At 39.3% G+C, this 14614-nt stretch overlaps 1 protein-coding gene across 1 annotated transcript; it reads right to left on the bottom strand.

The window, feature by feature from the left end:
• Positions 1 to 939: 939 nt before the first annotated feature.
• cyth3a (cytohesin 3a) lies at positions 940 to 14614 on the bottom strand. The gene is made up of 13 exons (XM_030773408.1): positions 14596 to 14614; positions 8639 to 8721; positions 8367 to 8431; positions 8121 to 8187; positions 7748 to 7866; positions 6310 to 6390; positions 5851 to 5963; positions 5268 to 5416; positions 4915 to 5026; positions 3458 to 3534; positions 2779 to 2850; positions 2397 to 2551; positions 940 to 1053 (listed from the first exon to the last, which is right to left on the bottom strand). Exons 1-13 carry the CDS (start codon positions 14612 to 14614, stop codon positions 981 to 983), a joined length of 1185 nt encoding a protein of 394 aa, XP_030629268.1. The 3' UTR covers positions 940 to 980.

The following is a 14614-nucleotide window of genomic DNA, read 5'->3' as shown; positions in this document are numbered from 1 at the left end:
AAACTATAGACTATCAAGCTGTTATAAAAAGACATTTAAATGTAATTACAAACAAACAATCTGACACATAAAAATTAATCTAGAACAGCTTTTTTTTTTTTTTTAATCATGACACATTTTTTTAATCATTTTATTAAACTAAAGCATCTTTACCATACGATCAGTCCTGCTGATTTAGATGGTAACGGTTTGACAAGAAATTAACTGAGAGGTTACATTACAAATGTAGTGACACTTTAAAAATTTACTTCCTTTGTACGCTATGCTTTTCATGCTGACAGAAAAAGAACTGAACTGAGGAAAACTGCTTTAACACTTCCAAAGCCTTTTTTGTGACTAACACATACTGTAAAATATGCTAATAAGGTGTTGTCCCGTTTGTGATTACAGACCGTTTTAAGTGCTTTCCATTGCATCTCACTGTTACAGTCAGTCTGAAGACAATGAACTCTACACTCGTGGTTTAACAAATGGGGCTTCATAGATGAATTCACAAACAGTGAAGTGAGCATCTTTCACTACAACATGAAAGCGGTCACAACCTAATATTGCTCTGGACATTTCTGGAGTCAGCCAATAGGGGGCAGTATGGTTCTGTCAACACTGACTCTTGTCATTCAAGTTTGTCGTCGGGAGGAACTGGAAAACAAGTGACCACGACATTTAACAGGTATTATTCTGAATATATTAGATGAGGAAGATGAATAAAAATACAGTTTATTCAAGTGTATAAACATACTGTCCATCATTCCTAAAGAAAATTCCCTTGCGTAGCTTCACATCAGTGCGTCGAGGTATATAGCCATGTCTGTCTGTTGTGCTTGAGAGTCTTTTCCTGAAATCGTCCGGCTCTTGCTCCTGCTGTGTACCCCCTGTGGCTGCTCTGTCCCTGGATGATTAGAGGCTGCTCCCCCGCAGATGAATAGAAAACACACAAGTCTCTGGTGCACATCACGACCGTGTCAAAGGTCAAGTCCCTCTCACTTTTTACTCGCCACCCGTCGCTTCCTGGTCGCCAGCATATCATAGAAAGGGTCCCTGCTGATGCTTGCTCTGTCAGGAGCAAAAGATAAAAGAAAAAACAAAAAAAGAGAAAAAATCTTCCAGTGAACCTGTCTAAACGAAGTGTGTTTTCGAGTACCAGTGCCAAAGCCTTTACACTCTGTTGTTTTTTTTTTTACACTCTTGGTTTTTCTTAAGAGTTTTTTTGTTTTGGGGGGTGGGGGGGGCGGTGATCGGCTATTATCAGGGTTGGGCAATATTTGAAGATAGAAAGAATATACAGGAAATTGTTCCCAGTAGCTAGGTTATGGTCCTGAGAATCCACCCAGCTGTAGACTTAAGGGTTTTGGACCAGGGGTCCAGTACAGAGGGACTCATGGGAGAGACACGTCAGTTTACGGGGCAGAGAGTTCTGCCGGGGAGTTGGGAAATAGTCAAAGGTTCCGACCAGTAACACAGGAGGTGCTGAGACAACCGGTGCTATACAAACAGTCTGCACAGGCCACGTCGTTAACTGCTCCCTAGCAGCTGACTCACGGGACACTAGTCTGCCTGTTTCCCTTCCATACAAGGACAAAGTTCCACAAAGCCAAAAGATTCCGGGTATCGGTAATTAAGTGGAACCGCATGTTAAATGGTCGGAACTATGTGTCACACGTGTTTGTTTATGCCACGAACCTGTAAAATCCAAAAGTGAACTCATTGCCTTGACTGAACGAAGTAAACGCTGCTAAACGCAACATTAAGCGAAAGCTCAAAATTTAACCTGGACTATATTAGTCACACTTATTTGAAGATGAAAATCTTGCATAATGTTCTGAAGTAAAATTAGCAATTTTTTTTTTTTAATATTTTCGACGAGAAATTCTAAATAGAAGTAAGTGGCCACTTCAAATTTTTCTTAAGAAAGAAATCTTAATGGCATCAGTCTTGTTTTTCACGAGAAAATCTTTAGTATGAAGAAATGTGCGGTTCAGTTTACAGGGTAAAAAAAAAGTAAAAGCACAAAATAATGGAAAACAAAACAAAACAAAACAAAACAAGGGCCAAACGGAGAACATACTCAAGTGGTTTTGACTTTCCGGCACTGAAGTGGCCGGTGTTGTTTTACCCCACAGATAGCTCGGGCTATCTTTCACACAGTGTGAGAAAGCGATTTTCACTCAGCGCTTCTCACAAAGTCACACTGAGAACCTTTCTTCCTAAGCCATGTTGTATCTTAACCCTTATCACTGCTACAACCCCCCCCCCACCCCCCCAAAAAAAAAAAAATCTTGAGGGAGGCAGTAGTGTGTGACCATGAAGGCAGCCGATAATCTAGCTCAACAGGTTTTGGTGTGTGGTGTGGTGTGGCCTTAGTGATAAACATGGGTGGAGTTTGGTCGTGAACTTACTTGATGGATTTGATCCATTCCTCCTTCTCTTCGGGTGTTGGTGCCGATATTCGATAGACGACGTGATTCCCCTCCACCACCCTTCCGTCCGCTTCCATTTTACACGCTTTGATCACCTGACCTTTGTGATTGGGGTTGTACAGCTCAAAGCAGTTCTGAAACGGGGCACAACAATCACAACAGTCAGCTCCTTTAAGGATTTGAACTGTCACAATCATAATTCTGAAATGAGTTCATCAATTTCTGACATAATTACGATGCTTGTTAAAAAAAAAGAAAAAGAAAAAAGAAACAATTTTAGTAGAGTTTATTTTAGTAGAGCTCTTAATAAACTGAGGAAAGTTCCGGCACTTGGAGAAGCACTGTGCGTGGCGGTTCTTACTGGTTTCCTGGGTTCATCCACTTCCCGTATACTAAGGTTTTCCAATGGGATGATACCCCGTGGCTCCTTATCCTGGAAATACATGTGTGCACTTCATCAGTAATCTTTCTCTAAAAGCCTGTATAGTTGCTATTACAGCAATTAGTTTGACAGCTTAAAATGCAATATGTCTCCATATATTTGGAGGAAGGATAGGCAGATTAAGACACTAAAGCAACCGACTGCACACTAAACGAAAGCTATTTGTTGAGGGGTTTAAATCTCCAACGTTATTAGCAAACAGCCCCCCCCCCCCCCTCTCTGTTATTTCCCCTCTCTCTCCCTCTCTCTCTCTCTCTCTTTCCCTCTCTCTCTCTCTCCCTTTCTCTCTGCTGATTACAGGACACAGCAGGGGGTGCGATGTTGTTTTGGGATTCTCAGCTCTATCCTCAGGGTCCATCGGGTTTAAAGTGGCCAAATGTTCTGCTGGAGATTCCCAGATGTTGTGGCTTGTATTCAGTGCAGATTCATGCACTGCAGGTGGACTGCGAGTTGATGACAACAATATCTATCTATCTATCTATCTATCTATCTATCTATCTATCTATCTATCTATCTATCTATCTATCTATCTATCTATCTATCTGTTTAGTTCTGGTGACTTAGGATAACAGGATTGCATTTAGTAGGGATTACTTACAGTTGTGTATTCAAAGTAATACAGGCAGTTGTCTGTTAAAATGAACCATCTTCTTTTCCACGTCTTTACTCTTCCTCCTGCCAGAGAAAGAAACAGCATGGATATGACTAAAACACAGGAAAACCACACAAATGATACTGTGAGATTACAAGGACTGACAAAGTCTTCAAGGTTATGCATAATATTTCTCACGATGGAGATTTCTTAATGATGACCTGCGGACGCATGACAAAGCCGTGTGAATCTAGACTCATCGAGGCCCTTTAAGATGCTGAGATTACAGGGAGGACTTAACAAGACACAAGTCTGGTCTAATTTAAAATCTGTTTCTTGAACAAAACAATGGAGTAAGATTATAGATGGATATCAGACACCATTCCTTTTCAGGCACATTAACTTGCTAAATCTCTTGCAGAAATTAGTAGTCTTATGTGCGTGAGTCATGATTATCTGTAACACAGAGCTTAATAGGCTTACTCAAACTCCTCAGACAAACCTTCGAAAAATCTGTTTGTTTGTTGTTGTTTTTTTTTTTAACGGACTCTTGTCTGTCTCTAATTGCATGTCTCAGGCAAAATGTAAATCCTGACTAACACCTTCAGAGATTAGTCATCACTGAGATTCTGTGAGCTGATTAACAGTCATGTACACATCTGATGGCATCTTGCTTCTTTTGTTTAGCCCATAGCGTCTGTCTACAACCTGAAAGACACGAGACTCTTAACCAATAAGAACCACTAAGTGACGTCACATGTTGATATACTCTGACCCCTTAAAACATAATTAAGGGCTGCAAAGTTTTGTAAATAACAAAAAGCTGCTATGTGCACACTGTAAACAGTAACACGGTACGTAGATCAGCTATGCGAGAGCGTTTGCGTGTCTTCTGTTTCATGCACCGTGCGAATCAGGGTAAAGCCTCCTACCACATCACGAACAAGCAGCATTCTTGAAAGGTAGGTTTGAATAGATTGATATATGATATATGAAAGAAGAAAAATAGTGAGTTCAATGGTATTAGGAGCACAAAAAGTGATGACTAAGAGGAGTTGAGGAGTGCCTCTCTAAGGAGATAAACGGAGGAGCCAAGTCAACAGGACATATAACTGGAACAGCAGGAGTTCGAGTTTTACACCAGACACTGACAGTCAGACACAGTCATATTCTTTTTTCTCCCCATTGCTTATTTTCTCTCTGCAATGACTGTAAATAATAATGTTGCAATGATTGCCACTTTAATGTAATCTTCATCGAACCTTTCTACACTATACTTTCTATCTCCACCTGTAGAATTACAGAACTTACCAAATAACTACAAATCTAAACATTTGTGTAGAATTTACTGCTCATCACTTACAATTTCTATTCTAAACATGCCTAAAACTAAGAAGAAACATTACGGGCAAGACTGGAATATGAGTACAGATAAACTGTTAATAAAGACTTCAGTGACTGACCTAGTTTAAGGAGCCAACCTTCTCTGTCTGGGTTGAAGAATGTATGTGTTAGGTCATTGCCATCGTCCTCAGGAATTTTAAACGGCTCATTTTTTATACTTTCATATAGATTCTGCAGGAAAAATAAGAGATTAAAAAAAAGAAAGAAAGAAAGAAAGAAAGAAAGAAAGAAGAAATATTCAACAGGAGGGAAAATAGCTTGTGTAATGTAATATCTGTGCATTGCAAAAGAAAACCAGCCTGCAAAACCAGAAACGTCTTATTCATTAACATGTAAACTTAGACAGTGAAAATAAAGTTTAGCTTCCTGTGGGATGACTAACTGTACTCTTGGGTAGGTGAGAATCACTCACCCTGAGCAGTTCCTCAGGCAAGTCTCCACCCCCGTTTATCCCACGGTTCATGGAGATGAATCTCTCCACCGCTGGTTTGTCCCTGACGTTGGGGTTATGCAGGCTGGTGTTGAGCATAATGATGGCAAATGACAGGATGTAGCAGGTATCTGCAGATTTGAGAAACCAGATACATTTAACAGAGGTCTCTTTCTACAGTCGTGCCAGTCGCAGTACTACACAGAGATAACTTACGAAAAGCTCAGCGCTATTTTGAACGTTCATCTTTCACGAAAACAACATAGTCCAGCTGTGTACCCACAGTTTGTGAACTAATAATGATACTATTTTTTCCATACTACCAAATTTGGACGTACCTTTTTGAAACACTACATCTTATTTAAACGCTGTATTTCAAACAGTTCATAAGGTTCTATAATTTGAATTATAATATTTATATCACTAATGATGAAGTGGTACCAGACGGCTGTGATGTCCGCTCCCATCTGTGCCTTTATGAAGTATCATTTGAGGTTCTGACAAAGTGCCGGAAGATAAGACTAACATGTGCTGAATCTAGTCGCTCGAGTGATGGGAATCTCACCTGTAGACTGGAAGACACCTGGATTGCACTGGCAATAGCGTGAAGCAAAGGCCTCCATCATCCGGTCAATCTTCTGAGCCTCACCTGGCAGCCTGAAGCTCCACAGAAACTGCCTAAGACAGACAGAGAGAGGAGCACATTTTTTACTCATCTTGGGAATTCAATCAAACTATGCACATTACAGTGGAAAAACACACTTTTGGGAATAAATATGTTCTGTTCCATTTCCATTTCCTTCATTCCAAATAACTTTCAGCGAAACCTCTTTTTACAGACTGCGTGGCTTCCAGATGTGAGTCACTTTTCAAACACAATTTAGTTTTTAAAAGGCAAGATAAATTGGGTGCAACATTCACCCGCTGAGAGAGGGTAAAACTACAGAGTACATAACATTGGTCAGTCTACTGGAAAGAAGAATTTTCACCACAGATAATTAAGAAAACATATACTGTAACTCACCTCAAAGCTTGAACAAGGTTGAGGTCTGCAAATTCGTGGAGCTCTACGAAAGCCTGCAGAACCTTGATGTTAAAATCATCCCTGAGGATAGTGGGAGAGGAATTCCAATCAGACTTCTCTCACTTTCCTTTTGTCAACACATGTAGTATTTACAATATTCAGCAAAACACTGGCTGATATATGGAGAAGCAGCTACATGGTTATTCAAACCAAGATAAATAATGCTGAGGACCATACCACTATGCTAATGAATCATTTTGGAGTTCTACCCATTGGTCCGCTCACTTGTGCTTGTGCTAAAACGGATTTTAATGGTTTGAGGATTAAAACATATTAACAGTTCTTCTTACGTCCTTTGATTACGGTGATGGATTATATTTAATTACAAAAACATGAATAATCTCTCTCTGAAGAGCTATCGCAGCTGGTCAAACTGGAAAACAAAATGTGACATCAGACTCCTCATAGCTCCAAAAGCGGTAACAGTCGGCAAACATGAAAGCGTTCTCTAATGATTTATGGACCTTTACAAGCCATTCACCCATACACTAAATTCATGTATGTAAGCATTATATATAACTGCCAAACTGTGTCAACAGACATGTACTTATAAACTAAAGAACTTTGCCTGGGAGATAAAAAAGCAAAGGACTACATTTTCACGGCATATGCATGATTACACAATCAGAGGTGCACTCATCCTCCAGCCCAGGCTGTGTCTCTAATTATAGCGAGTAATAATATGGCCCAAATAAACATATAAATACTATCAGCAGTAATTGCTACCTACAGCTGATCCACCTCTGTTTACATTGACAAATGGGGATGATGAGTTTTTGATTATACCCTCTAGACCGAACACCCCCAGGAGTTTAGCTTATTACAGAGTTGCACTGGCCTCATGACTACTGGTGTGCATCTGCATCTTTACCTCATCGCCCTCTCTCTCCATCTGCTTGTTACGTATTTATGGTACAGGCTTATCCAGAGGCATTTTTAAGCATCTTTAAATGACTAAGATAATTTGAGATGTTTGCCTCTAAAATCCCATTTTCAGTCACTAGCAAAAAGGGACACGTCTTTCACTCTTTTTATTGCACTAAATAAACAATTGATAAAGTGAGCTGTTAACCATGCGAACACTGAATGTTGACACTGACAGATGGCGTTGTACGGTTTTATAACAGTAATAACGTTTCAGTTACTGACAGGTGTTTCCCTGTATGGATAAAATAGCGATATCACCAGAAGTATATGTTTTATTGCGGATATTGCTGACTACTCTCATTCGTTACACTTGGAGACTAATTTCCTGTGAAGAAGCCCTACTGTTTCAAGGGAAGTTCAAATCCTAAAACACAGATAAAAGCGTAGTCCTCATTATAAGAAAGGAGAGCTTAACAGGCTTCTCTGTTTGGTTGAAAGAACGCTGTCTTACCGTTCCCCCAAGTAATCTCCAATGACTGTTTTGTTCAGACCTTCTCCTTTGTAGAGAAACTGTGCAATGTCTTGAGGTGTGTTTTGCAAAAGGTCATTTTCCAAAAGAAACTGAATTCCCTGTAATTAAGATTTGGTTATGGATTTTGTGATAAGAACCTTGACCTTACACCACTTGAAATGCATAAGTTCAAAGCAAAGCTGAGTACAATGAACACATGTTAGGGCACATTTAACCAACCCAAAGTGGCAGTTTTGTATTTAATCGACTACCTTCCTAAAAAAAAAGAGAGAGAAAGAGAGAGAGAGAGAGAGAGAGAGAGAGAGAATGAAAATAATAACAGTCATATTTACCGGGACATTTAAAAACACACCTTTTTAGGATCCATGTTGAATTTCTTTCTTCCAACAGCTATTTGCTTGTTTCTTTGTGTTGTTTTGCTGCAATAAACCAGTGAAAGAGTGAGTGCTCATTTCCGCAATAATCAATCAGTTTCCCGTGCCTGTCGATTTGTAGATGTCGAAAACAAAACTAAAAACATAATGACGTACAATGCTCAGTGAAAACGGACAGTGGATCTGCACAACACAAACAACAGCAGCCATTTAAATGTACTCACCTCTCTCCACCACATGTTAACTGTTCAATCTCTGTCATCACTTCAGCAATTTCAAACTTTAAACGCTGCAGGAGTTAGAAAAAAAAAGAATTGGCACGGGTAATGTAGGATCATTTCTGCTCAATTAACAGGGGACATGATCCAAAAAAAATTTAATTTATTTAATTTAATTTAAAAAAAAAGTTTAATGTGCAGTGTTTAGGCAGAATTCTGTCTAAAATCAGTGAGGTCACATGACTGCATCTGAGCATGAAGAAGTGAAGTTCAAATACCTCTATATCATCCAGTAGCTCTTTTTTTCTGCGGCGAATGCTTGACAGTTCACCTCTTTCCTCCGCTGAGAGATCCTCGGGCACTGTTGGGAGTCCCATTTAAGAGTGGTGAGATTTCCACAGGCTTTTAAAAGGTCCGAGTCACAGCAAAACAGTTCCTCAACACATATATACTGTCCAGGTGATCAGTTCAGTCAAGAACTAGCCTTCTTCAGTCGTCATCCACTTTAGCTCAGTATCGCTCCTTAAACAAAATCAGCAAAACTTGATTTCATCTTAAATCTCAGATGCCCATGTAACCCATAGTTATATTGTGGACTTGCCATTGGCCCTGTGATATATGTGGGGTTGTGTGTGTGTGTGTGTGTGTGTGTGTGTGTGTGTGTGTGTGTGTGTGTGTGTGCGTGTGTGTGTATGTGTGCGCGTGTGTGTGTATGCTAGTACACATGCACGACGAGGCCTTTTTTTGGAAGCAGCCGCTCATTACACAATAAGACCCCAAGCGCAGAGAATGGGAAACTGGAACAGTTAATGAGGAGGGCAATATGGGATTTCCTGCCGTGCTGTGTTTCTTCTTCATAACAATGCAAGGGAAGCAGACAGCCATTAAATAAAATTAGGTTCAACAAAAACACTGTTACTTAAGCTCACCTCGCTGACCCTTAACAGTTACTCAGTACCATCTAATGCCACCTTTCTGCCGCATTTAATTAACACCCGTATGATAAATTCAGAATGAATGTAAACTGATGACACATATTACTAAAGTATAAAGGACTATGTCACCATATTAGTGCCCATAATTTGGGTTCATGCTTTTTCACAGATTTAACACTTCTATCCAGCGCGGCAGCTGTTTTAAATAAGGTGATGGTAAGATTGACTGGAGGGGGACATTATTCAGAGACTAAGGGCCAGACAATAAACCACACATTAACTTTCCGTAGGCCTGGGATGACTCACTGAGGAGATTCTCCGCCGTGGAGAGACAGCACTGATGTCACACAACCATGCCTACAGCAGAGCAGACGCACAAACGAAAAGCACTGGCCAGAAACAGTGTTTAGCTAGTCTGTGCCTTGAGGGTGAGTTTAAAAAAACAAAACAAAACCAGAGCGTTGTTTATATGACGATGTTACCCAGCGCTAGAAAAAAAGAAACCATTTGTGTATGGTTGGATGAAGATAATTACAAGCATAAATAGGACGTAACATATCTAAGACAAATATTTGCGACCCTTCGCTAACACTCTGCGTCTTAAGGTATGGCTATGTCTGTCAGAAATGCCGGCTGGCACCGTGTCCGGAGAATCCGGTACACATGGTATGGTCAGCATTTGGAAAAATTATAAATGTTTGCAAAATGTGAGTAGTACAATAGGGAGAAAAAAAAAAAAAAAAGAACGTGATAATATACTGCACGTTAATGTGTTGCAGCATGAGAAAAAAATGACCTGGGAGACGCAGAGGATTCCTACAGCCTCGCTGCCTTATCAGACAGTCCTAAATCCCTTATGTCTAACCATATCTCATCCAGTTTCCACAGAGAGGTGTGGGCTGCCAGCTGGTCTTAATCCCCAAAACACATCATCCGAGATTTAACGGCCTCCTTCCAGACCATCGCAGAGGAAGAGCGATGCAAATACAGATATGCAAAGCGACTCGCAACTGATCTACTTCGGCAGAGATCTATAAAGCAATAGCCTAACGTTTCCGCAAATTTTTACGATTTTTTTTTTTTTTTTTTTTTTAAATCTGAGCATATGCTGCAAATAAATTCAGATAGCTCTGAAGAGCATAGCCCTGTATCTGAGATATTTACTGTGTATAGATGTTTGCTTTTAGAGTGATCTTATATTTATATAGTACTTACACCAACTCTACCAAAAACACACCTTCAGGACAGTTCAATTCAAGTTTTATAATATAATTCAGATTATGCTGATGAAAAAAGATATGTGAAGGTATTTTATGTTTCACAACTATAAGTCCACTACAGAGGAACCCAATTTCTACGAACCAGTAACTGCTTAACTGCAGTATTTCTTTCGAGTCAGACACACTGTAGTGTAATGCTGAAAAGCTATGATCTAACCTGTCTATTACCAGATTTAACAGGACTTTGTTTCGACTCCCCGATTACGGTGCTCCATAAACTTATGTAGTCGTAACTGTGTCTGATTTGAAGTGGTGCCATAAAAGCACAGAGAGCGTTGGCTCAAAAAGAGTGGGTCCAAAGCTTTCATACTAACTGATGGTATGCTTGTTTATACAATACAAAAACCTAACATACTTGAGGAATATCGTCACCTTTACATTTTGCTCGCAGTGAAATATTTCTTTTTTAAACAACTTCATACATTCTCTGATTCCATTTTTACTTCATTAACTGAAACAGATTGAGGAAAGAAAAAAAAAGTGTTGAGAAAACAGTTCCTGATCCCTGTGTGTGTGTGTGTTTTTTATCTTTATCCTCTTATTCCGACTAAATCTGTATATTTATCAAACAAGAGATTAAGGAAAGAAACATAACAAAGACACTCAGACATAGACACATCTGTTCCCCAAAAACTCCTAACAGTGGACACCATGAATTTACTTACTCAGCTACATAGATAAATGCATGTGTAAATAAGCTTTATAAACGAAAAAGTACAAATATACCAAATATATACAATGATGCTCAAAAGACTGAAAAAATATATACATTTTTCTATGGATTATCCTTCATAGAAACAAACCATTTCCTTGGTAAGTCTATCTAGACTATCTATAGACCAGAGAACCGACCAGAAATACTGAATATTCTCTGTATTACAGCTAAACATTAACGAGCCATTAGTCAAGAAGGCTCCATTCCAAGATTCCTACTCTTAAAGTCAAAGTGTCTTCTTTCAAATTCCCATGAGGTGATTATCCTCATCACTATTTATGATAGAGAACTGCACAGAGAGCGAAAATAATGTTGTGAAGCTTTATGAAAAGGATTTCAAAAAAGGACTAAAACTGGGGACAGTGTAGACAAGGTAACTTGAACAAATCTTTGGTGGTTTTTGCAAAACAGGTTTAGTTGGCTACTTAAGTGTTTCACAATGTAAAGAGTGACAGCAGATAAATCATTGTACTACACACACACACACACACAAAAAAGCCATGGACTGACATTTTCTTTTTGAAATGTGTAGATTACTGCCGTGCCTCTGAACACTCTCACTACGGGCCGCAAGTGGCTTCACATTTGGCTGAAGAAACAGTCATACTGTAAAGAGGCAGGAACATACTCCAACAAAATGCATTAATCAGGTTAAACAACACAAAGGGTATGAGGTCTTATGTAATAATGGCACTCCTCTTTGTTCCTATCATCACCCACATGCATTTCAGACAACCTGCACCTAATGAACTAAGAGATGCCAAAGAATGCAAGAGCGCTGAGGGTCACCTCGTTCCGCATTCTTTTCCCCAAGATCTCTACCGCTAGAGCTCACTGTAACATACAGATCCAGAAAAGCTTGTTCTACTCTCAATCCATTTATTGTTTCAGATGCCAAACGTCACGATAATAATGAACTACCTCACCAAGGTTAAGATATTTGATCTGGGTTCTCAAAAATTCTCTCTCTTTTTTCCATGTTTAAAAAAAAAAAAACCAACGCTTTGAGTGCCAGTTGACTTAATCATTCCGTGGTAAAGACAACATCTTGGAAGCTCCCTCTGGGCTCCCTGAAATCCGTTCCACATGTTGCACGCAGACAATCAAACAGTAAAAATGTATGAGGATCCATCTGTCTGTCCTCAAGACCATTTCTACTCAGAAAAATGTAGGGGGTAAGACTTGAAGTCAACAGGTATTTATCTGGTCTCACTACATAAAATTTAAGTCTGCTTAGCCTCTGAACGACAGCAAATAAATTTCATGGCTACTAAAAAACAGAAATATGGGTAAATCTGTCAAGGTCATACTGAACAACTATGAGAGGAAAGGGCATAAATACAGTCACAAAAAAAAAACAACCTATTCTACTGAATTTAATTCTCAAAAGATGGCACAAAAAATAATAGCACCCAAGCATTGCGGTCCGTGACACAGATCAAATATCCAAGCTCTGAATCTCCTGCTCTTATCATAATCATCTGAGCCAAATTCGCTGATGTCCCTCTGCGAGGTACAGAGTGAGAGAATCACCCCTGCTGATTTGGTGGTGACCACAGCCAGTGCAATACCTAGTGACAGACAGCACCCTAAAGAGAGAGTGGGCACAGAACGCTGTTGTCACTCCTGCTGCGGAATTACTGCCTAGTCTAACAAATTCTCCACGTCTTAGTCATTTAGGTAAAGAAAGCTCATTTGCAAAACAATGCTTAGAAAGTTAAATGCTTGATAATTACTGTATGAGGTCATTTAACAGGCTGTCGCCTTCAATGACTGTTCCACTCTGTTAAATACAACATTTGGCCAAACAGGATGGCAGGAAAAGTGTTTTCCATGCGGCTTTTCCCACGGTCGGTTGAGAAGGTCTTCTGAGTTACTGAGAGAGTCGTTGAAGTTGTCAGGATAAAGATACAAGAGATGCTGGCAAGACCCGCTGGATTCTACAGTACTACTAAATCTCCTTGCTCTTACTGTCTTTGTACTCATCGAGAGAAGGCTTGGTCTGGCTGCAGTGAAATCTAAACAGGGAAAACTGAGACACAAATGTCGGGTTAAATCTTAAGAATGTAGTTATTCCATAAATAAAGTTAAAGCAATACTGACCGACCAGTTAAAGAACATTTTTCCAAGAACATATTAAGCTACTCAATTGAATTAATTTAAACTCTAAAGGCATGTTCAGACTACGCTTGTTCCATTAAACTGACTCAAGTCTGTGAATTTTCCAATGAAACTGTATACGATTTCCAATTCAATATTATTAAAAACACCTTTGTGAAACAGAGCGTAGATGCAAATGTGATTTGTGTTGGTTTGACACTGTGTACTCTAAATCATCTTATCTCATAGTACAATGAAACATATGGCAGTAAATGCTGAAAAAAACAAGACCTGTTGGAAGCTAACATGGAGCCCTCTTCTGCAATCAACTATGCATATGATTAATCATGTGCTCTTCTGGTTAGACAGAGTAGTACTGTTACAATCATTCTGAAATCCCATGACCAGCAGCTCCTCTACAATCTCCCTCACACAGATACATCTCTACAACACATGAGGATACAATACAGGATGCGGCCACGCAATTCAGCCCAGGTACAGCCTTTCAAAGTCAATAAAGACATGCATCTTATAATCAATATGTTTTCTTTACAGTATTTTCACAACGAAACTTTATACCCACTGTTATGACTTTTCATGCTCAGCACAACACTTTTCGGCTAAAACCGGTTTACGGTTCATGAACTTGTCAACTGGACAGATTTTGTCCATGCTGTCTCCACCTTCCTAAAATGTGTTGATTTGCAATAATTGGTGTGTGTTTGTGTGAAGGAGGCAAATTAGCCATGGATGAGTCATTACCTTAAATCATGTAACAAAATAATGATCGATTATAAACACAATTGTACCCCACCCCCCGGTCTGCAGCAAACAAATTACTGTGCCGTAAAGACGTACGGAGAAGTATACAACTAAAATAAATCGTATACAACTAAAATAAATAAGAACATTTTATGATATTGAGATATAATCTGTAGATTAATCAAAATTTATTATGCGTTTGAAATTTCACATCAGTTTCACATCTGTTTTTTTTTCCTTGATAAATGGTTCGGTAATAAACAAATCGCTCTTGCGTCCTCAAAGTAAAGTATCTCCTTTAATGTACTTGACAGTTTCTTTACGCTGTTGACTACACCGATAAACTCAAGTACCTTCTCTTAACTCGTGCTTCAAAAGCTTGAGGCGTCTTACTGGTATAAATAAGAAATGACAGTATGATACTGGTATGAGAATCGTATTACCTTGGTGATCTTCGTTCAT

The sequence above is a fragment of the Chanos chanos genome, chromosome 5 (genome assembly GCF_902362185.1).
Source record: "Chanos chanos chromosome 5, fChaCha1.1, whole genome shotgun sequence".
NCBI classification, from domain to species: domain Eukaryota; kingdom Metazoa; phylum Chordata; class Actinopteri; order Gonorynchiformes; family Chanidae; genus Chanos; species Chanos chanos.
Note: the sequence above shows the minus strand (reverse complement) of the source record. Positions and strands in the feature narration are given on the sequence as shown.

Excerpts from the sequence above, each read along its gene's own strand:
- cyth3a (XM_030773408.1), bottom strand. Across the intron at positions 8,432-8,638 it reads AGCTACTGGATGATATAGAG|CGTTTAAAGTTTGAAATTGC; the intron begins GTATTTGAACTT and ends TAACTCCTGCAG. Across the intron at positions 2,552-2,778 it reads TGGATGAACCCAGGAAACCA|AACTGCTTTGAGCTGTACAA; the intron begins GTAAGAACCGCC and ends GCCCCGTTTCAG.